Source organism: Uloborus diversus, chromosome 2 (assembly GCF_026930045.1).
Source record: "Uloborus diversus isolate 005 chromosome 2, Udiv.v.3.1, whole genome shotgun sequence".
NCBI lineage: Eukaryota > Metazoa > Arthropoda > Arachnida > Araneae > Uloboridae > Uloborus > Uloborus diversus.
Window position 1 is genome coordinate 39840656 of NC_072732.1, and position 26945 is coordinate 39867600.

General features: G+C 31.9%; 1 protein-coding gene across 1 annotated transcript in view; it reads right to left on the reverse strand.

Moving 5' to 3' along the window:
* The window catches only part of LOC129235231 (desmin-like), a 49800-nt gene that overhangs the window by 14610 nt on the left and 8245 nt on the right, over positions 1 to 26945 (reverse strand). The window contains exons 3-4 of the mRNA XM_054868937.1: positions 22610 to 22711; positions 20526 to 20654 (exon numbers count right to left, since the gene is read on the reverse strand). Of these exons, the coding sequence (XP_054724912.1) occupies positions 20526 to 20654; positions 22610 to 22711 (231 nt within the window). The remainder of the gene's footprint in view (positions 1 to 20525; positions 20655 to 22609; positions 22712 to 26945) is intronic.

Genomic DNA, 26945 nt, shown 5'->3' on the forward strand with positions numbered 1-26945 from the left:
AAATCGTATTTTTTTAACAACAAATCACAAAACTCAAGAACCAAAAATACATTTAATGCCTTTCAAAAGAAAATTTATTTTAAGCAGTCTCTAAAGTTTTTTAAAAGTATAAAAAACCATGGAGTACAAAAAAAAAAAAAAAAAAAAAAAAAAAAAAGTGTAACACACACAATGTGCACACACAATTTCATGAACTTGAATAAAAAATATTTGGGGATAATTATAGACAAATTTTAAATCAATGAATCATTTACTCTCCTTCCACGTGATTAATTTTTACCACAAATTAATAGATTGTAAAGTACCAAAATTTTGTATGGCTAACTTATTTATAAAAATAACAACAATTAAAATAGGGTTACCTTCAACTCAGACAAAATGTTCTGTAGTGCAGCTATTTTTGCTTCATAGTCCCCTACTAAGCTTCTTTCTTTTTCATACTTTTGTTGCAATTTAATTATTTCAGCTTTTGACTTAGATTGAGAACCTTCATTTATTGCAGATATTAATTTAGTTCTTTCATCATCATATTCCTTTCTCAAAGAATTTAACTGCTCTTGAGATTCTTGAATACATTTTGCTTTTTCTATTTCCAGCAGATTTTTGAAATTTTTTCGTTCCTGTATAATAGAGAAAGAAACAAATAAACAAGGCTAGTGGTGAGTAAATGTACAGAGATGCAAACACAAGAAATATAATCCATGACTTTGTTGGTACTGACCGTCATTCGTATCAATTGTGAAAAAGTGATATCCTCGCCTCAAAGCAACAGTAGGATATCTTGCTGTTGCTTTCAGGCTTAGATATCTTCCTGTTGCTCTGAGACAATGATACTGTGAAAAAAATAAAGAAATACTTATTTATATTTAAAGCTACTACTATTTATTATTACTAACATCCATAGTGTAATCCATTAGTACATTCAAAATTAATTTTTTAAATTAAAAATTTTAAGAAAAAAATGGAAAGGAAATTAAACAATTAAGAGGCTGAATGAAAACTGATCAAAAAAGCTTTGTGCTAAAACATGAAATGCAATTAAGAGGCTGGTTGTAATCCAAAATGGAAGTTGGATAGTTTTATTTTCAAGTAAATTGAAGAGCTTTCAACTACCTCACAAAAATGGTGAATAATTTCTGAAAAATAAAATTAAAGGATTCAATCACAAAATTTTTCAATGAAAGGGTAAAAATTTTTCGTCTATCTTAACTGAAACTTTCATTTTAATGTACGTGTTATGCATGAGACTTTTAATCTAATTACATATAGGAGCAGAAACAAGGCAGGGGCAGAAAGTCAGTCAAATTTGCCACTGGTCCAATGAACCAGTAAATATATAATTTCACTGGTCTGTACACACTTTTAAAGGTCTATTCTCAAGTTCTTGTTTTAAATAAAAGGAAATTAAAGAAAAAAGACAGAAATATGTGAAACAAAGTAAAGACATATGACAAATGAAGTCAATTAGTAGTTTTCAGACAGATTAAAAACACTGGAAAAGAGAAAGAAACAGCAGACCTCTTTCTGTTCACCTAATACAAGTAAAGGAAATACCGTTGGCTCTCTGTTTAATGACTTTTTCTATTTAAAGACAACTTTTCACAGTTCCAGATGCTCCACTATAGTTTTAAAAGCATTATATTCAAGGACGCATTCCATGTAAGGACCATTTTTTTTTGGGGTCCATTGAAAGTCATTAAATAGAGAGTCAACTGTAATGGTTATTTATTACTGGAAAAGTTACTTTTCTAGCAAAGAAAACCTAAACATTGCAAGTGAAGGTAAAAAATCTCAGCAGATTTAAATTATGATGCTTAGAATTTTTGAAAAGAAAACAAGAATAAAACTCCACTGGTCCCATGGACCACTAAAAGTTTATATTGTGCTGGTGCAAGGATATTTTTGTCGTCCCAGATCAACGGACTACTGTTAATTTTAACCAGTCATGCAAAGTGAGGGTCATGACCTCCCCCCCCAAACCATTGGCAACATTATTTGTCTATCATTATTGCATGTGATCATAATTTAATAATTGTGTACAAGTCGAATGGACGTAAAATATTACACGAATATATCATTAATTTTCATCCCAAAATCAAAAACTCCGACTCCTGGTAAAAGCCAGGGCTGCGGAATCCGAAGGAAAATGTCTGACTCCGACTTCGGGAATTTAAGAGACTTTGACTCAAATACCTTTCCTCCTAAATCAGCCTGTCTCCAACTTTGCAGCTCTGGTTTTTCTGTGAGATAATGATTGCTGATATGATTTGCTTTAATTTTCCATCTAAAGTTTTAAGTTATTTATTCTATTTTTGGCAACAGGAAAAAAAGGAAATTAGGAGTCCTTTATGTTTTAACAAGAACTGTACAAGCATTTTTTTTTAAATTAATTTTTTAAATGATTACATTTATTTGTTTTAGAGGGTATTTTGTTATTTTTCATTTATTTTCTAAAATATAATTCTTCTTTTTTTTTAAATGCTGATGGAGGCAAAGTAAAATATGAAGCTCTTTATGTGTTACCTAGTGATGTAAAATACCTGGGTATTTATTTTTAGAGGTAAATACCCAGGGTATACCCAGGTATTTATTTCAAAAATTTATATTCAACTAAAATACTTTTCTGGATGTATTCCATAATGCATATACACAGGGTGTTTTGTTTTAACCTTCAAGACCTCTATTTTTGCAACTGTTAGTCCTAGATGCATACTTCCAATTGCAAAAATGTTCAAAATCAGAAGCAGACTTGAGATATTGAAAATTTGAAGTAAAAACTAGTATGTTGTGGTCATCATGAAACTTTCTTCTATATTTTTCTTTTTTTTTTTTCTGATCCCTCCCCATGCTTGACGAGGAAGCAATATTCCCAACAAAAACAAAATTACACATGCAAAAGCTTGACGACCATCCCAATGTCTGAATTATTGCAAAAGCAAAGCAAAGAACGAAAATTGAAAGTTATTTTAAAAGCCTTGCTTGAATTAATTACAAATATTTTATTTGTTAAGAAACGCAAGATGGCAACAGTTAAAAATTTTAAATCATCGCGATTTTCTGGTTATTTTCCAACAGCTAAAATCACGTGAAATACGCAGACAACAGTCTATTACAATTTATCTTTCTTATTGTTGCATTTATAAAGCTATTTTTATTCACACAAAAAAAAAGCCCCCCATGGAGCAATTGACGGCAAAATTGAATCAACGCCTGTTTACATATGGATTGACATTTATTCCAAATTTCATCCAGAAGGTAGCATTACTACTTGAGATACGGAACTCACAATAGAAAAAAAAGAACGTTCGATTGCGCCACCCCCTTTTCAGCTATTGACACCAAAATAGAGTCAGCACTCATACCCTCTAGGGGCTACTTCTCGATAAATTTTTCTTTGATTCCATTCTTTATTTCTTGAGATACAGCAGTCACAATTGACGACAATAAATGTTCTATAGCTCAACCCCCGTTTGAGTTATTGACACCAAAATTGAACCAGCACCTGTTCCTGTTTAATGGCAACATATGGACCAAATTTTGTTTGATTCCGCCAGTTACTTCCTGTGGAATAGCAAGCATGCGTAACTCAAAAAACGTCCCATTGCTCCACCCCCCTTGGAGGAATTCGAGCAAAAAACCAATGGGCACAAGTTCACATAGGGGCACATATGTGCACCAAATTTCGTTCGATTTCATGCGGTAGTTTTTGCTGTAGAGCGGCCACAAAAAAACTGGTCACACACAGACGTGACACACACACACACGGACACACATACATACACACAGAGACAGACAGACATTTTCCAAAAATAGTCGAAATGGACTCAGCACACCTCAAAACGTTCGAATCCGTCAAAATTCCAAATTCGAAAATTTGCATGAATCCAATACTTTCTTCTATATATTAGATATAGAAGAAAGTAATAAAAATGAGTAAAAAAATACAAATTTTAACTTTTTACATGGGCCCCAGGTCCTCTGACTTATATTTAGGGAAATAATCTCCGTTGAAAAACAATTACAAAAAAAGTTTGACATTAGTACGACCAATATTCACTGAGATATGAAACGCAGCGTTTTGTGACTTACACCACTTTACACTCGCCCTCAGTAACATCTTTTGAGGGAAAATATAGCAGTTAATGAGTGTTTATATAAAATTATATGTGTGCAGAGTGTGGTTTTTCAAATTGTTCAAGGTTTTGCGTATCACGGCATAACATTTGCATGAATTTTTGAATAGAAATGAAAAATGTAAATACCTTGTGTTTTTTACTTCGCCAACCTATCATTCTTCTGAAAGGGTAATAAGTTCTGATCTCATCTTATGCATGGTCCCTTAAAACTTTCAAATGGAATATCTCCTTGAGTTTTGATTGCACAAATGTCAAGTTTTTTTGTGTCAGTAAGTTTTAAATGCAGATTATTTCTCTAAATATAAGTTAGAGGACCTAGGGAAGTATAAAAAGTTAAATTTTGTAGTTTTTGACTCATTTTAATTTTTTCTTCAAACTTTCAATATCTTTACTCTGCATCTGATTTTGAATATTTTTGCAACTGGAAGTATGCATCTAGGACTAACGGTTGCAAAAATAAAGGTTTTGCAGGTTAAAACAGAACACCCTGCATAAATAACCATATACAGAACAATAAATTTTTCCCTAAAATTTGTATTTTGATCACATATTTAAAGAATTATTGTGTGAAACAACTCAGCAAGCTAATATGATATTCACATTAAATGTGTCGGATATGCCTAATCAATGTTGATAGCCAAATTTCACATATAAAAAGCCATTCTACAAAAAGTAAAAAGCTTAACTGGTTACAATAAAAAAAAGCAAATATCTTCTCCAATTATGGCATTGAAAAGAAAGATTCTTTGGTTCACGATATGTTTCTTTTATAATTTCATTAAGTCTTTTAATAAAAAATATTATAAACTGTGTAATACATATGTATGTATCAGTTTTACCAATTATTTCATATTTAGATTTAAAAAAAAAAAAATTTCTCATTCACTTTTTGCATTTTTTTTTGTAAAATACCCAGTTTTTGGGTATTTACCCATGCTTTGGGTAAATATCCAAAAAATATTTACCTACCCGCTGGGTATTTACCCGATCCACATCACTATTTATACTTGAAAGAAAGAACTTTTTTTTTGATAAAATGTATTTATTTTTATAAGCTTTTTTATGGGAAAAAATATATTAGCTGCATTGTTTAAAAGGTGCTACTGCAGTTGGTCCTTTGTTTAACGACACTCTATTTAACGACCTTTTGTGTTTAAAGGTGCTTTTTGCGGTCCCGAATGTTCCACTGTAATTTCAGGAGCATTCTATTTAAGGACAAATTCTACTTAAGGGCCATTTTTTATGGTCCCTAGAGAGTTGTTAAATAGAGAACCGACTGTACTTTTATTCCTTTATTTATTTCATCAGATGAGGGAGGCATTTTTTTTCTAGCAATTGGCTTAAAATGTGAAGAAGTTATGTTTGGCATAATTTGCAGTCTTAGCCAATTAAGAGAATATTAATTAGATACTAGAAAGTTGATGTTGGTATACCGCAAATTAGGCATGTTTAGTTCTGGACGGAAATTCATGTTTTTGTCATTATTAAAATTTTTGTGTATCAATTTCAGTTTTATTAATGAGGAACCAAAACTTCCATCTCGTAAATATTTAGGATTCTGATTTTTTTTGATCCTACATTGTAAACAAATAAAAAGTTCATAGTTCATGCTAAGTTTTATCTATCATTACCATTATTTTTATGTGTTTCAAAAATGGTCTTGTTCCACTTTCTGATGCATAGCAAACGTAAAAAAATCATTAAAATTTTCAAAATATTAACATGCCAGACATCAATACATTTTTAACATTTCAGCATTTAATATTTTAAATTTTGATGAAAATTTATCATACCAATTTCACTTTATAAAATTTGATATTATCAAAACTTTAGGAAATTCTTAGATGGTTTTTAGGTTATTAAAATCTGGAATTTACCATATTACAAATGAAATATTGCACTATGAATAATATAATTAAATAAAATTGTTTATTCCATAGAAATGCTTATCATATAATAAAATAAAGGTTATAACTTGTAAGAACACTTTCAGAGTAGATTAAAAAAAAAAAAAAAAAATTGTTTATTGGATATTTAACGTAAACACATCACAGGGTGGCGACAGGAAATGTGAAAAAAGTTCCCTGACTTTTCCCTGATTAAGTTCACCAAATTTCCCTGATTTACGTTACCAATAGTAATCGTTTCCTTTCTTTGCTCTACTTGAAATCCATTGTATGTTTGTATAAAATACAGTAATTTAAACGTTTTAAGTTGTGTAAAGTTGATGAACAAAAGATATATTTAAAAAAAATGCTACTTTTTCAACAAAATGGCAAAAAAAAAAAAAAAAAAATATCAAGTCAATTTTTTTGGGGGGGGGGGGGGGGAACGACAAAACAGTATATTAAATTCTTCTACAATGGAAAGATACTTTGCTTCCAGAAACCACTTAGCATAAGAATTTTAAGAAACTATTAAACTCACTCTTAAAAACGTATGTGTATTTATGGTAGAACTGAAAAGTATTTGAAATTATTTTGAACTAAATTTTCAAACATTATAATAATTGTTGCAAGAATAACAAATAATAGTGAAAGAATAGAAGTAATGTAGTTATTCTTATATAACAAATTGACATATTTATGCAAAACAGATGAAACCTTTTGACATCCATTCATAGGGAGCTTTTCTCTAATCAAGAACAGGTTTTAATGAATGAATACAGCATTTTAACAATAGGGTCATTCCATAGAAATGTCAACCTCAACATCAGAATTTTTTTTCCCACAAAGCCTTAATTGTGACCTATCATTTCATTCAGCATACTTTCTAGTACATTAATCCAGTAACAGTTTTCGAAAATTTCATTCGGTGTTTTTCTTCTGGCTCTAAACGTGCGAGGAAGTAGAAAAGGCTTAGCATGTGCAAAAAACATGCGTCTACGTTTTCTTGTGTAATGTAAAAATTTTTGCAAATTTTTTAAAAGAACTATGTTTATTCTAAAAGATTAGATGTTAGCTCAATAAAATTGACTGTTCTTTTTGCATACATTATAAGATAAGTATTTTAATTAGTTTGGTTATTTCACTGAAAATATTTATGTTACGTTAGTCACGAAAATGTACTATTTTCTGCTTAAAAACTAAATCAGATGATTGAACCAAACAGCACTTTTTATTTTCTTACATCTGTGTCATATCTACTTAAAAAGTGCAAAATATTTATTTCAGTATCAGTAGATATAAAATAATTAGTGTGACTAACGTAACATTTGAGCTGTGACTAACGTAACAGTTTGCATGTGACTAACGTAACATTTTTAAAATGACTGCTAATATTTAAAATTTATTTATTTAATTTAATGTACATTTTCATGAACAATTTTGAATACGTAGGCATTCTATATTGATTTAAAATATAAAGGGTGAAAAATACCAGTAAAATTACAATGTATAGACCTTCTGTTTACTTAGAAAAATACTTTTTTAAAGGTCTTTATAAAGACACTTCCAATTTAAAGAAATATTAAAAAAGAAAAAAGGTGAGTAATGCAAAATGAGTACTCTGCTGAATGTGCATTCAACACAAGAATCCAAGCTTAAGAATTAAGTAAATGGAAATACAGTCTTAACAAAGGAGAACGTCTCTATTTTTTAGAAAATACATCTCCACCTATTATTAAAATGAAGTAATGGCTGCTCGTTGGAAAACATTTGAAGATGTTACATGATACAGTGAAAATAAGCGTTGCTGCCATATATTTCAGGAAATGCAAGAATGATCATTTAGAAATTCAAACATTTGCTGTGATATCTGGAATTAAAAGGCATTCCGCAAAAGCATTCGAATATTTCTTTTTCAATATTACATTTTAATTCAAAAGCATGCACAACACTATTCGTTCGATGAATCAGTAAACCTTAAAAAAATAATATACCTTTGAAAAGTACTACGGAGCTTCTTATGAAGATAACTAGTATTTTGGCAGAATACTAGAATTCGGTGAAACTATCAATTTGCATAAAGTTAATTTTTTTAAAAGAGAGATATTTAGGATTTAATTGGCCCAAGAATGATGTTGACCAGTTTGTAAAAGCAGTTTTTTTATTTGTTTATTTTTTTTCGCACATTCAAATTGAGTTAATTGAACTGAATCCTTTCATTCAATTTCATACACTAATATAGAAAAAAAGTAAAGAAAGAACCATAATGCAACACAAAGGTTCCTAAAAAGTGTAAAAGTAATATAAGAGCAAGAAATTAATTATAAAAAGTTTTTTATACGCATTCATTGCTTGCTATTCGATGGTTACGTTAGTCACACACAGTTTATCGTAAAAGTACCATTAAGGGCCAAAAAAGATTCATCTGTAACAAATCTAGTTTATTTTTAAAAATGGATTGTTTACCTCTTACAAATATATCGGCCAATTTTAAATGCATGCGTAAGTTTTAGAAAAATTTGCCTCTTAACATAAGCATTGTTTCTCAGGGTTGCAAAAATGTTACGTTAGTCACGATGCCTTTTTTGGTGAAAAAACACCTGCCAGCACTTATTTTGCTTCAAATTCTCGGTAAAAATGAAAAATGGTCACCTTGTACATTTTAAATCTGCATATTAAATCAAAATACATTTATTTTTACTCCCGGTGTAAGTAAAAAGAGTTTGAAAATCAGCTGCGAATGTTACGTTAGTCACTATGGAATGACCCAATAAAAAATAAAGATATTTACTTAAGTATACAAGTTAACTCTATTTCAAATGATTTAAGTATGTAACAGAAAAAATCTTAGATTGCTTTTGTATCAAACAACTTTGAAATGCAAGAAAAAAAAAACAGAAAAAAAAAGTAATTAGTTAATTTCAAAATATATAAAAGAAGGTTATAAAATAAAAGAATCATTTAAGTCTGAAAAAAAGAAAATCCTTATAATCTGCGGCGACAGCAAATAGTATAACGTTAAAAAACAAAGTTTTTTTGATTGAAAGTTTAGTTTTAGCAATTAAATTTAAAAAATGAAGAAGTAATAACTTTTAAGCTTTTATCAGTATTAATTCAAAAACCAAAGATTTCTTCTTGAAATCGTGATTACAGTACGCTAATCACTTCGAGTCAATGGAATAAAGGCAAAGGAGCTAAGGCATTAATGAAGGCTTCCTCTTTGCCTGTATGGTTGTTTATTTTACCTCGCATTAAAAGCGTGAAAGGTTATTTCAAGCTAGGTGAAATAAACAACCTAACATGGGCATGACGCATAAGCAATCTTAGGAAGTTCATCCTGTGGTTAATAAGTAAGGTTCAATACTTTGACGTTGAGGAAAAAAGATGTACAAATATGCGGCAGTGTATAATTGCACCTCATTAATTTTACTTTTTTTTTTTTTAACAGATAATTGGCCAAAAATGCGTAGGGAATAAGGATACTTAATTTTGTAAAGCAAAAAAAAAAAAAAAAAAACTTCATAAAAACAATTTTCCCTGATTTTTTGCTATTTTTTCGAAATTCCCTGATATTTCCCTGATTAATAAAGTTCCCTGACTTTTCCCTGATCTGTCGCCACCCTGCATCAAGTCTAACTGCAATACAACATAGCCAGCTGCATATCTAAATGTAATACAACATAAGCATGCATCTTACTTCCCAATAAATTTTAATTAGTCACTCCTTTCAACCTATGGTAGCTGAAGAAAAACTTCTATTTATATCTCAGCTTTTCTATTTCTTCATTTAAAAATTTCTTATGAAATCTTTGATTTTGTCTTTTCTAATCATCATTTTATAGAGGAAAGTTCTAAACAAGCCTTTTTTTAATAAACAGCTGCTGCTTACTGAGTATCTGGCAAGGAGCCCTTTAAAAACAAATAAGAAATGTATATATATACCTCAGCTAAATGTTTCTGAAACTCTTCATCAAGCTGTTTCTTTTGAGTATTGATATAATCCATAACTACACACATTTTCTGCTTAGCCCAGTCTTCCTTACTCTTTTGGTCCTGTTCTTTTACTGCAAATAATGAAAATTACTTGAAATAATATTTTTTTACTTTAATGCATTGAAAACATAAAATCAAAAGATAGTAGAAGAAACTGGACACTAAGAAACTTAGTTTTAAGTCAAAGAATATTATATTTATAACCAAAATATGCAATACTGATTTAGCATAAGAACAATTGCAGTCAACACTCAATAACTTGGAGCTTTATCACTTGAATATTCGTTTATCTCAAAGTTTTCATTGGGTCCCAAACTAATGAGAAGGCTGTGAGAGCTTCCCACACCTCAAAAGTTTAAGCCAGTCTTTAGGGACTGTTAATTATTGAGACTCCACTGTAGTAGGTACAAAGAACTTTCATGATTTATAATGAAAGACAAAATATTTTTCCACCTTAAATATTACATCACACAGTAGCGTCACTAGGAAATGGTCTACCCAGGGTAAAATCCTTCTGAGAGATGATACCTAAAATGAATTTAAGTATGAAAAATAAAAATACTTCCATTATGAAAATATTTTTGAAATGTTTTAAACTACATTTAATATATAAAATGTTATATATTTAATTTTTGGGGCAAGTTTATCAAACAATGCATCCATAATTTTTATTAGTCTTTCAATGTATATTAGCTAAGTTAAGTTTCAGATACATTATAGTTAAATGGGTTATTTCCGAAATATGTACTAATTTCATATTTACATACAACATTAAAAGACTTTTTTTGTTTGGAACGGGGGGGGGGGGGGTGACACTACAAATTACTGCCACGATTGAGGCGCTTATGCCAGAAAGGTCACTGCATTACTATATAACCAATTATAATATCATCTTATAGCACAAGTTTTTTTTAATGCTTCTATTAAATGCTGTTACACTATATGAGGAAAAGCAATACATAGTACAAAGTATAATATATTTTACACCAGTGGTGCCCAACCCTTTCTTTCCCCTAGAGCAGTGTTTCTTAATTTCTTTGATTAGTGGAACCCTTTTTAATGCTCACTGTTTTACTGGAACCCCTGGTTTTTCGTCAAAAGTTTACAGTGGCATAGTCAGGAATCTGTTTCAGAGGGACTTCTGAGAGACTATCACATGAACCATTCATCATTAAATTTTTAATTAAATAGAATTCTTTATAGATCATCCTAATTATTGATAATTGTTATTGTAGAATACCATTGCACTTCTATTTTTGATTCTGAGTATGTGATTGTTTTCTTATTAGGACTAGAATAACTAATGTGTTTTACCTACAATAGTGTCAATAATTCACATAAATGTACACAGAAAAAGTTTTTCATTCTTAAAAATTAAAATGCCTCTTATTTTTCAACAAGTTTTTATTTTTTTTATAAATCAAAGTCTTTGTTGTCACTGTGTGACAGACTCGGACAGAGCTAGAACATTTAGATGCTCTTGACTAGTACCGCGTGTTTAGCACAAAAGTCGTATCTGCAGCTAAGCTCAAAATAAGAAACTGCTTTTCAAAGTTTTACGCGCATTTGATTCAAGTTCCACTTTTTCAGGATTTTTAAAAAATATTTCCCATCCACAAGCATTGCATCGTATAAGGAAAATGAGTTGAGAACCACCTCGTGACAATAAATCAATTTTAATAAAAAGTACAGATATGACTTTTGTGCTTATCACGACAGAGTACTTCTTCTTAAATTGGTCCTTACTAGTTAAATATTGAAATTCTTCTTTCAACTGCTGTCATAGATACTGAGAGAGTGGCTAGTATGAAGAGCAGAAAATTTGAAATTGAAGTAAAAATTGTAATTTTAGGAAATATTTGGTAATGTTGTAGGAAAAAGAGTTTGGGATGACCTCCCGAAACTTTTTCAACATTGAAATCACTTTTCAATAGCTTCTTCCAGAATTTTTTCAAAATTAAAGTTTTTAAAACGCATTTTTAGGCTACTTTTTGAGCCATGAGGTGAGAAGTGATGAGTAATAGTGCTCAGATTAGTATACGAAAGTAAAATGGAATTTACCTTTAAAATTGAAAAGGCATTATTTTTATCGATATTTTCGAGTTAAAAATTTGAAATGTGTGAAAAGATAACATTCGTGTCTCACGTAACCCCTCACAGAGCTCCATGGAACCCTGGGGTTCCGCAGAACACAATTTAAGAAACGCTGCCCTAGAGTCACACCTTGTATTAAAATCATTCTCCTGGGCCAGAACATACATGAAAATTTCTAAATATTTCATTCTTTTCTAAATAACAAGGATAAAGGAAAGAAAATTACAAACCAATCATTTTTATTATTACTTCATTCTTATTTTACTAAATGTACATTTTTCAGAAGCTGATTTCTGAACATTTGGCTTCAAATTTATGACATTGTCACTAATCGTGCTTTTCGATTCGTGACATTGAACAAAACCATGGGCTACATGGATCAGCTTTGTGGGCTCGAAGTGGCATGCAGGATGTAGGTTGGGCACCACTCTTCTACAACAACCACTATTACATTCATATTTTTTTCCTTTTTATTGAACAGCTCATGCAATTTAAATGTATTAAAATAAATCAAATATACCCAACTAAAACAAGATGTCACACATAGTCAGCAATTTTAACCAGCAAACTAGTTTTTCTTTAGAATTTTGTGAAGTTAGACCTATACTTAAGAAATTTTTTAAGTATTTTAATCATTCACAAGGAAAAAATTATACTTGTCATCTTAGGATTTACTCACATTGAACAATTTTTTTCTCATACTCTGCAGCAAGTTTTGCTTCAATATCATGCATTTGCTTTGGTTTAGACATATTCTCAATCTTTGTCTGCAATGCTTTATTTTCATCACTCATTTTTATATACTGTGCTTTAGCTTCATATATACCGTCATTCAAAGATTGTATTTCTTTCCTGTAAAACAAACAAAACATGAAATGAAACATTTTAACAGGTTTACCGTCATGAAAGTTGGCGGTAAACAAATTTAAATATACCAATGTCAGTCCTAAAAATAGGATAAAAATTTGTGAGAATTATTAAAAAAGTAAATATTTTTACTCCCTTTGAAAAACTCCCCACAATATACAATTCTTGATGCTTCAATCTGAAAGATCTTACTTCCTTCATGCTTTACTCTTTAATTTTAAACAGTTGTTTAATAATGGTACGAACCATTTTTAAAAAAAGTTTTGATTTAATGAAAAAAAAAAAAAAGAAGCAAGTTGCAACATCAAATAAATATATTTTTTGCACTTCCTTTTAGTTAATTCTAAAGAAAAGAAAACATGTAATTATGAGAAACAAATTGTAAAATCAGATTATGTAACAAATTAATATTATTATTATTTAACTTTTCAGCCTTCCCGTCCGAAAAACCAATTCCAGATAGCATTGACAGTTGCTATTGCGGATGCGATTTCCTATAATTTCTCTCGTGTGACATGCTCTTTAGGAAGCTCATCCTAAGATTGAATACTTTGACCTTGAGCAGAGTCGGTTCTAGTAGCTCTGCCGCCCTAGGCAATATTGACAATGCCCCCCCCCATTGAATAATAACAATAATAATTATGTAAAATAATAATATATTAATAAAACAAAAATAATAGCGAAGTGCTTAAAAGAAAAGTGAGTTTTTAATTCCAAACAGGGTTTTGCATAGCCAAGCACTGGTACACACTTTAAAATGTCTTTTTTAACATTAAAGTAGTGCATCTTATGGCACTGAAACTGATATTAATATTTTCAAAAGATTTTTAAATCACGCAATTTGCTGCCTCTAAAATTAAAATAAATTTCTAGTTAAAATCCAAACTATGTTTTGCATATCCAAGCACATGCTTATCTGCTCTTGGCTTTTGTCGGATGTCTTTTCATCCATAAGCTCATTACTTTTTGCATTGAAAAAGGCATTCCTTATAACGCCGAAACACGTATCTGCTGTAATTGGCAATTTGTTTTTGTGACATTTTTTTTTCATACTTTACTGGTATGCACTCTAAATTATTATTATTTTTTACACTGAAGCAGTGAATGTTATTACGCTGGAACAGATACTCATACTTAAAAATAAAAAAAGCTTCAACCTCAAAATTTGCCACCCCTAAAATCTGCCACCTTAGGCGACCAGCTAGGTCGCTTACCCCAGGAGCCGGGCCTGCCTTGAGGAAAAAAGATGCACAAATATGCGGCACTGTATGATCGCACCGCTTTAATTTTACTTTTTTAAAACAAATAATTGGCTGAAAAATCGCAGGGAATCAAAGTAATTTCATTTTGCAAGGATTTTTTTTTTCTTCATTTGATGAATTTCCCCTGGATTTTTGTTATTTTTTCAAAATTCCCTGATATTTCCCTGAGTGATAAAGTTCTCTGACTTTTTCTTGATCTCCCTGATCTCTCGTCACCCTGTTATAGCTCATATTCAGGGGCGACGATTGGAAAATAAAGGGGGCGGGGGCAAAAAAAAGACAACTAAAAGCCTTAAGACTTTTAAGCAAAAAAAAATGAAAAAAAAAGAGAGAGAGAGAAAAGTATAAAAATTTGCTGTGGCTGATTTTAAGAGCACATGAGTGGTAATTGACGTAAATCTTGCAACTAAACTCTAGTTTTTATTAAGAAATTGATGAATTTCGTACACAATAACTTTCCTCGAAGAAACACTTAGACATGAATTAGACTTACATTATTTACCCCAAAGTTTTTTGAGATGTTACAAACTTCATCGAACAAGTATGGCTTGTTTTCAAGTAAAATTATTTATTTATTAATATCTAAACAATGAATACACAAACTAAAAGTTACTGCGTGCGCTAAATACTGTTTCATAAACAGATATTCAAAGTAAAAAATAATTATGTTCTGAAAATTTTGACATTTTTGCTTTTTTTATATAATTTCTAGCTTTGGTTTCTAAATTGGAAAATAAAATAATTAAGTAACCATAAAAAGGGGTGGGGTCATACCCCCCCCCCCTCCAAATCACAGCCACTGCTCATATTCAATGAGTTATTACAAGAAATAAGTTTTCTTTGTGCATTAAAAGCCATTTCACCTTTTAAAAATCTCTATCAATATGTAATACATTGTGTCATATTTTAACACAATGTTAAATAATTAAATTAGTTAAATAGATGAATTGGTACTTATTTGTGAGTAATCCTGAAAGAAAGCATAAGTATTCATAATTTCAACTTGCATGAAAAATTCAGATTAATGGTGAAAAATATTTTGACATCAATAAAAAGAAGAGGAGACTACTTCACCTTCATTATTAACTGACCGTCGTTATTATTAGCCAATAACCGTTTACACTGACCAAAAGAGCCGGCTCATTACAGGTATTTTCAAACCACGATAAGAAAATGCCTTCTGTAGGGGGAGGGGGGAGGAAGTGGATCATGGGAGATGGAATTTTTGACCTACTCCTTACAAAGCAGTACAGTTCATTAGTCAAGTGCAAGCTGAAATGTAAATGGTGTCATCGGAAATTCCTACTCCCGGCTTTGAGCTGGTTCATTGATTTTCCCTTTGTAAATGCACTACACATGTAGCGTACAAATGTACTTCAATCAAGCCAGTACTTTCTTGTAATTGTAAGAATCTCCTGTCAGACCCCTTCAAAAGACATTTATTATTATGAATCTGAAAGTTTCTTTATATATTTAGGGTGTAGATTAATCAATAATGCAGTAAATAAATAAGTTAACATAATAACAATGAACACTTAAAAAGTAAAACAATGCATTAATAAGTGAAACGCTTGTCACTCATTCACATGAGAATCAAATGAAAAACCAAAAAGAATGAATTCAGCACAAAACAAAATCCGACTTACATAGACTTGAAATTAACCCGAATATTTCAGGTTGACGACTGATTATCTTCAGCAGAATATAAAGTGCAAGTAGCTTCCCATAGTCGTTCATTTAAAGGCTTGTATCCAATCGCTAACTCTTTTATTGAATGACTCTAAAATACACAAATTTATGTGCAAAACAAACGTCTATTAAATTTCACCGAGAGCAAAGACTGGCTCCTTGTTAGTTTGATCTCCGGCCCCTTTCTCCCGTAAAACTTGTCAAATTTGTACCACTCAGATTTCGAACCAAGCCTCTTCAAGGGAAGGCCAATTAATCTGACTTGATTTCTTGTCAACCCGGGGGGGGGGGGGGGGGGGGGGGGGGGGGGGGGGGAAGGCTTATTCACATCTTGCTTAAGTGCCAGGATAAATTTTGTTTCAGATCCTTCCTTTAGGAAGAAGTTTTATAAATCATTACTGTAATTAGCTTTTAAATTATATCAAATTAAAAAGATTTTATAAAGCTTGAAGTTTTGAAACCTATCCCCAGCGGCCCTCCAATGTCCATTCCATACAAGCAACCTTTTACCCTCAAGCATACCCGTAGGAGATTTAGTCGCTGCCTTCTCCTCTGCGTGAAGAAATAAAGTTTAAAGTTGTTATGGTGGATCCCAATTCAAAGTAAGCAAATGAGAACTGAGAATCATATTTGTTCGAATGAATCACTCAAGAAGTAAAAACATTTCAAGAAAACAACCCGATTCAAAAGGCAAAGGTTTCCTTTTTGGGGCCCTTGCTATGAAAGATGGAGAGGATAGCGCACCACCTCAAATGCTACGGAAAATCCCTCCTCCCTCAGACCGGCGAGAGCCAAGGTGGTCCCCTTCCCCAAAATGACGAGCTTGATGATACCCCTTCCCCTCGTGCGCAACCCTGCAGAGACAATTCAAGAAGTCGACTGTTCAAGAAGTCAGAGTTGCCCACTCCCCCATCCCCCCCTCAAGAGTGATGGCGCACCCTCTCAAATATTACGGAGCAACTCCTAGGACAAGAGCCCCCGCCCTCTTAATTAGATTTAAAAGACACTCTCACCCCCTCCCCCCTTCAAAATTTTATTGGCGTAGTCTGCCCCATGAACACACTTTGCGGGCTCCCCTGTAACCCAAAATTTGATTCTGGAAAAATCAGGAAGTCTAGATAATAGTCAAGAACTCGACTTAAACATCTCGAGATCACAAATTGAACGATCTTGAGAACTCGATTTAAACATTTCGAGCTCTTGAATTGACGATTTCGAGATCTCTATTTAAAAGATCTCGAGAAGTCAACTGCTCCAGTACTCGATTCAAAAGATCTGGAGAAGTCAATCGCTCGAGTGCTCAATTTCAAAGATCTCAAGGAGTCAATCGCTCGAGTACTCGATTTGGAAGATCTCAAGCAGTCAATCACTCAAGCACTTGATTCGGAAGATCTCGATCATCAATTGCTCGAGTTCTCGATTATCAATCACTTCAGTGATCGACTTGAAAAGGTCTCGATTAGCAATCACTCAATTATCAGAAGTACTTGATTCCCGAGATCTCGATCATCAAAAGATCTCGATTATGCCCATCACTACGAGTAGCACATTAGTAGTGAAGATTTAGTATCTGTATAGATTCACAGAATGTCAAATGACATGGCTTATTGCTCCAGAAATTAAACTGAAGCGCTCGGGGAAAGAATGTGATAAGCTACATGATGTGAATTTCATCAGGCCGATTTCCAACTTAAAAAAAATATTTGTTGAATTTTTAAGAGGTATTATACATTCTATATTCTGCAATACTAAAACCAGTTATTTTTTTCTCCAAATGCCATAATATATTGTCATATTTATTTCAATTTTAGTTATGAGAAACAAAAATTTTCATCGAAAAGTTACTCCTAGCTGCTTGTCACATTTCTGCCCTGAGCCCTTCAATTGAATAGCATTAGATTAAAAGCAGCAACAATAAAAACATACTCAAGCTGAGTTATTTTATGCTCGTATTGCTCACGGACAACTTTTAAATCTTGATTGTGCAAGTCCTTAATCTTTTTAATAGCACTTTCATGGCTCTCCATGAATTTTTCTCGGTATCTGGAAAGAAAAAGGATTAAAAAATAAGCAAAGCAAAAAATTATATAAATTAAAAAATGAAAGGAAAAAAATGATAAAGAAAGCAGCATATTCTACAGCAGGGAGGTGTGTCTCGCAGCCCCACTTGCTGCTTATCCTTTTAAGAGAAGAATTTGGCCATCTTTGCTCCCCAAAAAAGGAATCTAGTGTGGGATGCACTTTTTTTTTTCAGTTCTCAACCTTACTTTTCACAGTAAATTTATATTAGCTCTTTTCTCCCCTTTATTGCCTAACATGGCATTTGCTTAGGTAATGTAGCCCATTAGAATAAAAAATCCTAAGGTTACTTGTTTATATTAAATGTTTATTTCACCATACAAATACACTTTTAAAAACTTAAGGCTTAGCGATATGTAGAGAAAGTCTTGAAAATGTGTAGATAAAATGTAGAATACGAAAGAGAATAGAAGAATATCCTGCAACGTCTTAGGGACTAGCAAGTCTCTTTTTTTAATTCATTTAAATTTATTACTTTGTTATAAAAAACAATAATTAAGTAAAGCAAACACAAAAAGAATACTACAAAATCATAGTTAACTTCCCAAAAGCATATCTTCCATGGGCAGAATGCAGACTCCAACAAGGGTATGACATAAATTAAAATTCTAAACCGAAAAAATCTTTAATTTTGGGCTGATAACTTTTGCGGCATACGGGATCATCATGAGGTGGACGATGGTTGTCCGTGTCGGGATTTGAACCACGGACCTTTCTGATGCTAACCCAGTGCTTTAACCACTGAACCAAAAGACCCTCTAGGTTCGGGGGCAAAGTTAGATTATGTGCTCTCTGACGTATGCCGCATTTTTTTGGAAGCAGCTTTACTAAATGAGGAACATCTAGAACGTTTGGTAATGATAATACGAGGGACGTTTTTAAAGTAAGGTCCGTTTTGAAATAAAAAAAGAACGAGAACAGATAAAGCAAAGACATTTATTGCAAAAAAAATCTACCACCCTTACGCTACATTTCGACACTGCTCGCGTGATTTTCCAAGCATTTGTCATAGCGTGGTGCAGATTTTTGTATACCTATTCGTAGAAAATTGCTGCCTGTGTAGTCAACCATGGGGTAACATGTTCTCCGAGCTCATTATTGCTGTTGTGCCACAGACCACCTAGGAAGGACTTTAGATGCCGAAACAAATAAAAGTTGCTGAGAGCGAGGTGGGGGCAGACCAGAGGATGTTCAAAAACGTCCCAGCTAAAGCCCTGTAAGAGTTCTCATGGTCGTCTACACAGGCGGCAAATTTGTACGAATAGGTATACAAAAACCTGTACCACGCTATGACAAATGCTTGGAAAATCACTGGAGCAATGTCAAAATATAGCGTAAGGGCGGTAGATTTTTGTGCAATAAATGTCTTTGCTCTATCTATACTCGTTCTTTTTTTTATTTCTAAACGGAACTTACTTTAAAAACAAGCCTCGTAATATCGGGAACGATATGCATAAAAAATTATAGTAATCGCATCTCATTAACATACTTCAAAAATGAAATTTTTCATAGAAATAATAAAGGAGGGGAAAAGAGAGGAAAAAAAATTGCTGTTCATACAAAAACTATTCTCTTACTTTTCAATAGCCTTCGACTTCTCAACAGCATGCTCTTTTTTCAGTTTTGCAATTTCTGTTTGTAAATGTTTATTGTTTTCAGTTAATTTATCGTTGTTAGCAGAAAGTATCTTCAGCCTTTCTGTAGCATCCTGCCAAAAATTTTACATTTCATCAAATGCAACCAAATACTAAAGCAAAACAAACATCACTTTAAGTTCAATTGTTGCTTTTACTTCAAAGTAGGAAAAAAGAAAGATGTCTTGAAAACAATAATAAAAATAAAAATTAATTAACTAAATTATAATGAAAACAAAGTAAAAAATAAATGACACTGAGCAAAATCGTTGATTGAGCATTGGGTCATATTTAGGGGTAGGTCATTGCCTTCCCTCCGAAAGATTTTGCTTCCCCAAAGAAAAAACAAAAAATAACCACATTTCACTACAACAAATTAAGCTTTAAAATGATCTTTCAATATGTTTCACAGAAAGTTTTTTCTGAGTGTCTCAACTAACTAGCCTTTTTTTTTTGTCACATATTTATCAATGAAGGTCAAATAGTACCTTTGGCTTGACAAATGATGCCTAATTCAATAGATAGCTAGTGCATTGTGGAAACTGTGGCTGCACCCATGCCATTGGTGTCTTTGGGGCAGTCTAACCTTTCAATCTAAGGTTGCGAAAGTGAAGGGTACGCAGAAGTTATCAATTACACAGGCATGGAGTCTATACATCGTCGCTTGAAAAGAAGAGTGACGCAACTTAAAAAATATCCAAAATGAGATTTTTAACTAATAATACTTATAAAAAGTGGATCTTTTATATAGAATGAAGACACCAGTTGGACAAAAGTTTGCATTAATGACATTTTACTTATTATGGATAGACATTGAGCAGGTCAAAGATGTAAGATAATTCTGCACAATTAATTCCACAAACATAAATGCATAATAAAACTTACTTGTAATCTGTTTTGATATTCAATCAAATCACTTTCAATGGCTCTAATTTTGTTTTCATGTTCTAAAACAGATATTGAACCTTTTGGACATAAATTAGCCAATTTTTGCTCTAAATCATTTGCTTTTTTCTATAAACAAAATAAAAAAGGAATATATATAATAATAAACAATATATTTCACAACAAGAAAAGAATTTTAAGAAAATATTTTTGGACATGAACACCAAATTAAGATGAAATTAGCATATGTTCAGCAATTTTGAAGTATGCAATAATTTAGGAACTAATTTATAACAGCTAAGTAAGGAGGAAGAAAAGTACCTTTTCCTCTGAAAATCGTGACTTAAAAAGCTTTGCTTTTTCTTCAAGAATTGGCTGTTGACATTTGAATTCATCTACTTCTTTCTTCAATTGTTGATTCAAAGATCTCTGAGACCTTAATTGTTTAAGAGCTTTTTTTAACTCTTCTTGAATATGTCTGAAAAAATATGCAGCGTTCAGTTCATATTCAATTAAATACCATGATGTTCCTAAAACAAAATTTTAAAATTTGCATTTCATACTGTACATTATTGTTGAAAATTAATACTTTATGAGATGTTAGTGTTAATGGTATTCAAAATTGAAATTGGAAGGAATGTTTGGTACTTTTTCGAGTACCGTGCAACACACCGTCTAACAACCTGCCCACCTTGTGGATCAATATTCTTTTACATTATTTTCAAACAAACTTGAATCCCTAACTATGTTTTTACATTGCATAGAAGTGAACCATAAAAAAAAGTATGCACTCAAATGATTTCACCTCTCATTTTATAGAGAATGCTAAATGTTTTATTTTGTCCTGAAAGTTGAAAAATGTACTTAAATGAAAAAGTACAATATGGATTGCACATTAAAAAAGTTAAAGAAAAAATTAAATACCATCAAAACATAGGAAAATGAGCTGAAAAAAAAAAAAAAAAAAAAAAAAAGCTTTATGTATTTAAAAAGAGGCATGATAAAGAAATTATGCCTGTGACTGTCCCACATACAAAATAGCCTACAGCATCTACAGAGTTGAAATTTGGTTCAAAATTACTTTGAACCCATGGGGTTCACACCTTGGAACATTTTAAAAACATTTCTAATGTTTTTTTTTTTTTTTTTTTTGATAATTTTTTAAGCTAAAATGTTACATAAATGCTCTTGATGAAAGATTTATCGCACTAATTAACATTGCATGCCATTTGAAAGAGCTTTAGTGTCTGCACAAGATTAAATTTGTTCTGATTTCCTTAATTAGTTAGAAAGGAAGATATAAAGGTACTACTTTAGCGAAAGTTTGGAGCTAAAGAGCAAAATGCTACTGGAGACAACAAACTAGAAAACAACTTCTCAAATGCATAAAACGGCCAATTTGCTATGGTTAAGAGCCTCTTTGCACTTATAACTGAAGTTCGATACAAGTTAGTTTGGATCAGGAGGGGGAAGTGCTGCTTAAAGTTTTTTTTTCTTCATAATAATTTAATAAGTGCATTTTAATCAAATACTTTTATTCTCCGGGTAGAAAGAGGATTTCAATATGATTAATTCCATTTCCTACAGGAGAAGGATCATGATTTTCATTTGGTTTGTAACGTGTATTTTATTCCGATTCTTCTTAAGACACAACTTAAATCTTCGGGGGATGGCGAGCGTTAGCAAGCAGGAATGGGGCTCCTTAGTGGGCAAAAAAATAAATAAGAAACATTTCATAGCCGACATATGTTCTCAATTAAGTAATAAAACAAATCATGTGAAATCAAATACTTTTCTTAAATTCATGACAGAGGATGTGTAAAGAAATACTATATTGTTTTCCATGAACATAAACTTCAATGCATATTCACTCAATGTATATTAATCACATGAAACAATAATTCACAAAAGATAATACAATGAATTTTAAGAGAATATTTCAATTATGAATTGAAGGCAAAAGAATGATGAACCAAACCATTTTTACATGCAATTAAAACCTTAGTTTCATGTCTTTATAAAACTGAAAAAAAAAAAAAAAATCAAAAGCCTAATATTCACCTTTTCTTTTCACTTAACTGCACCTCTGAGTCACAATCTTCTTTTCCACCAACAGCATTATTTAAAGCACACTCTTGCAAAGCTTCTGATGTGTGCAATTCCGCTTCTAAACTTTTAATTTCATGCTAAATTAACATAAACTGACAGTTAATACTACTATACATACTATAAATCAAAGCTTTCTCATCAAACTTGACAAGTCATTTTATTACATCCCAGGAATAGTAATAAAAATCGGCAACAAAGAATGCACACTTTTTTAAAAACTGAAAGTACAAATATTAGTTTGCATTCCCCCCCTCATACTTTTAAATAATGAGAATTAGTTTTAAATTACACTGTGCTTTAAAAAAAAAAAAAAAAAAAAACTCTCAAAATGTTTTTGAAACCATTCTTGCTTTACATGAAATACACCGCCAGCTCAGTCAATTCCAGCCGAGGACTGCAGTTTCGTGCTTATTAGCACTCATCAGCCCGGCATAGGACTAACTGAGCTGGAGGTGGAAAACCTCTTAAGGAAGCCAAGAGTGCCAAACACTGCAATATTCGAGTTGAACCAAACCATTGTTTCGGTCACTCGTCTGGTCAGTGCTAATTCTATGTTAGCTACCAGTTTGTTTGGCACTCTTGGCTTCCTTAAGAGGTTTTCCACCTCCAGCTCAGTTAGTCCTATGCCGGGCTGATGAGTGCTAATAAGAACGAAACTGCTGTCCTCGGCTGGAATTGACTGAGCTGGCAGTGTATTTCATGTATTTCTGCCTTAGCCCTGGCTATAGGGCGGTAACTTACTGAACCTTCTTGCTTTGTCAAAATTATTATGTAAAATGAACCCATAAATCCAAATTCCATCATTGTTTTGCCCACATAATAAAGCAGTTTTTGGCGACAGCGTGCCCAATTTTTTTATTTTTTACATATTTTTATTTGGAGATGAAAGGAGTGGTATGTTAACCTTTGATATTTTTCTGAGGGGCTAGAGAGGTGAAAAATTTAAAAAAGAGAACATTAGTAGAAAGGATCCAAAAATTAAATTAACATTTTTTTTCAACTTTTTCATTTAATTTTCAATGTAAAATCAGTGTGTCATCCACACTTTTAGAAGCCTCAAGTCCAAAAAAATTTTAACCTTATAAAATTAAAAAAAAAAAAAATCTTGGAAGCATTGCATCGTGCATACAAGAGGCATCGCAGATCTTCAGTAAAGAACCTTTCCCTATTATTGACTAACCACCTGTGACGACCAGCTGGTTCCCCTTTTCACGCCATTACCCGATCTCTGCAAGAAGTTGCCTATGACGGCCGTTTGGCTTACTTCTCATTCACCTTTTTATGCCAAGATAGCTGCCTTTGATGGCTGCGGTATTAATCAATCTATATCAATTTATATCAGTATGAATAAAACACTCACATTAATTAATCTTAAAACCTCATTAAACAGTTAAAGCATATTTGGATAAGGAAGAAAAAAGTTGTAGCTAAAGTTGCAAAGAGAGCTTTATGCTTGGATGCGAGAGGACTTATTTAAGGAGAAAAATGAACCGAAACATCAGTATTAAATAAAGAAGGGGGGAAAAAACAAGTTCTTGAAGAAGTTGACCTCAAATGACCCAAATGGTATGGCAACTGTGTTTAAAGAATCATGAATTTATACAATGCAATAAAAAACTCCCCCTAAAAATTCCAATGGCACAATCTGGGCCATGACTCCCCCCCCCCTCCCAGGTGTGCACACCTGTTCTATAGGAGTAAATGGATAAAAACAATAGTGTGAAATAAATGGATGATCACAGATAGTTTGCTAGTGACAGTTCACTTCAACAAATTGCAGACATCATAATTTACAATGAAGAAATATTTAAGATGAAATGATCATGTAACTAGAAACATTAGGATATGTTAGGATAAGTTTGCTATAAGTGGTCTTCAGCACAACATCTATACCAAAAAATGAATTGCAGAGTGTTACACTTAAAAGCTGGTATTATTTTAGCAAAAAAGAAGACATGCTAAAAAGAAAACTTTTAATTCAAACTTTCGGTAAAGAAGATTTTTTCCCTCTCCAAATAGGCCATGTATAAAATCTCTGCGGGCCGTCAAACACAGAAATTCAACATGTTCTGACAAAGTAGGAGCAGATATTTTTTGTCACACCATTTGAAAGAATTATAGAACAATAGTTTCTTGAACAAGCCCTCAATCATGATAACTTGAAGCACTCACCATGACTTTACTAAATGTAAAATCAATGCCTCAGAATAAACCAATGAATGGTATGTTAATTGCTTTCAGAAGCAAATGCAAGTGGGAAGAAAAAACAAAACTAATGTTAATAAACAATTTGAAGGATTCCCAGGGATTTAAAAAGTTTAATATCAATGTCATTTCAGCATTTTGAGAAAATTTAATGACCAACAAAACCTGGTAAACAAAAAGATAGAAGCTGGATCAACTTCTAAATAATATTTTGAGCCAAAATTTTCCCATTATGTCAGTTTATTTAAATCTTGATAATGCAAAAAACAGCCAAGAAAAGACACAGTGATGTAGTATTCGGAAGTAGATGTTCTTTTTCTTTGTTACATGCAACTCAACGACATCAATTAATAATTGCAAATTTAAAATTAATTCATTTTAGAGGGGAAAAAATGTTTTGTTCTTCAAGAAACAAAAGTATTCTAAGCTTCGTAAGTATTTACAAATTTATCAACAGCTTATTTGTATTAATCAACAACTTTCCAGGTTTAACAAGGTCCTGGCTCATTAAGAAGTTTTTAAATGGGATTGTAATGCAGATGCAAAACAACTTCATTTACACAAATTAAATATTTTCAATGTATATAATGCTTCGAACACATTCTAATTTTTAACTGTTCACCTTTAAATGGTCAATCTCATTTTTTAGCTGAAGGTTTTCATCTTCTGAGTGCTGAATTTTCATCTTTAAAATGCCAATTTCAGGAACTGTTCCTAAAAAAATAGGAAAAACAAACGAACGAATATGTGTTATTAAAAGATAATAAGTGTTACATCAATAATACTTGAATTTAACATATGCACCAAAACCAGTTTTTTGATATTTTATTGCTGATCTTTCATGAAAACTTATGATTAAATGCACTGAAACAACATGTACTAAGTATGTACAGGATTGGTCTTAAGCTGACTGGACCGACAACTCACAATAGGGTTCTGCACTTATGGTGCCTTGCTTGAATTTTTCGAAGGAAGAAAAATTAGAATTTGAAAAAAAAAAAAAAAAAAGGTATGAAATTTAAACAAGCTTATAAGTTTTCTTCACCATTTGTATCTCAAAAAATAATGGTTTTTGTTCAATCAAAAGAACAAAACAGCTTTTTCTGCTCCACAATCAGAGAGAGAGAGCAAACTTCCTTCATTTCTTTATCCTTTGCTTACTCTAATGTAATTGCTGCTAACAAATATCAAATGGTTAGCCCTTTTTACAGAACTATGGTTCTATCTTTTTGCAAAGCGAGACAATAAATCTGTGAGGCCTGATGATCAGAATCCTTGGCCAGATTTAGGGTCTTAGACTATATGCTTAAGGGCACACAATTTTCAGGCTCTTTCCTTCAATTAAAGGCATGGCTCTCCTAAGAGATGACAGAGCTGGGGGCAAATACTTTTAGCCCTCACTTCCCACACACATATACAGATATGAAGTTGGTTATAAAATACTTCAGTACACATCAAGATGAGCATTGGCCTTCTTTTAAAGACATGAAAGGCTCACATGAACAACCATAGTGGGTGTAGAATGGAAAGTAACTCATAACATTTTATGTTTTTAGCAGTCTTAGTCATCAATTTAAAATGGCATTAACTGATTCTAATCAGGAACATCAAATAACCAATTAGTTTTTTTAATTTGTAATTTTATTATAAGTTACTGTTAAATTATGTATTTTTGAAGATATTCTAGTTATGAGGTCACTCTACTTATAATGATATCAGTCCGAAGAATGAGTACGAGGTTTGACTGTACATGTTAGTTTAAAAAAAAAAAAAACTATCAAATGAAAAGTATTCTGTCAAAAACGTTCTGCATTTCAATTTTACCAGTTGATACTCTCCATAGCATTCAAAAAGGGCAAAGCAATATTTAAAATCTGCAGTAAAAATAGAAGTAAGTAAAGTCTTAACAAACCTGATTCAAACAATTCCTGATACTGAATACGGCTTGCAGTGAACTTGTTATAAGTTTCTTCATTCTGTTCTTGTAGTTCTTTACATTTTCGTTCTAACTGACACACCTTATCTTGTAAAGATTCAGCTTCTGTAACCTAAAAATAATTTTAAAATTGTAAATTTGTTTTGAACTATTTTCTTTTTTGGCCAGTC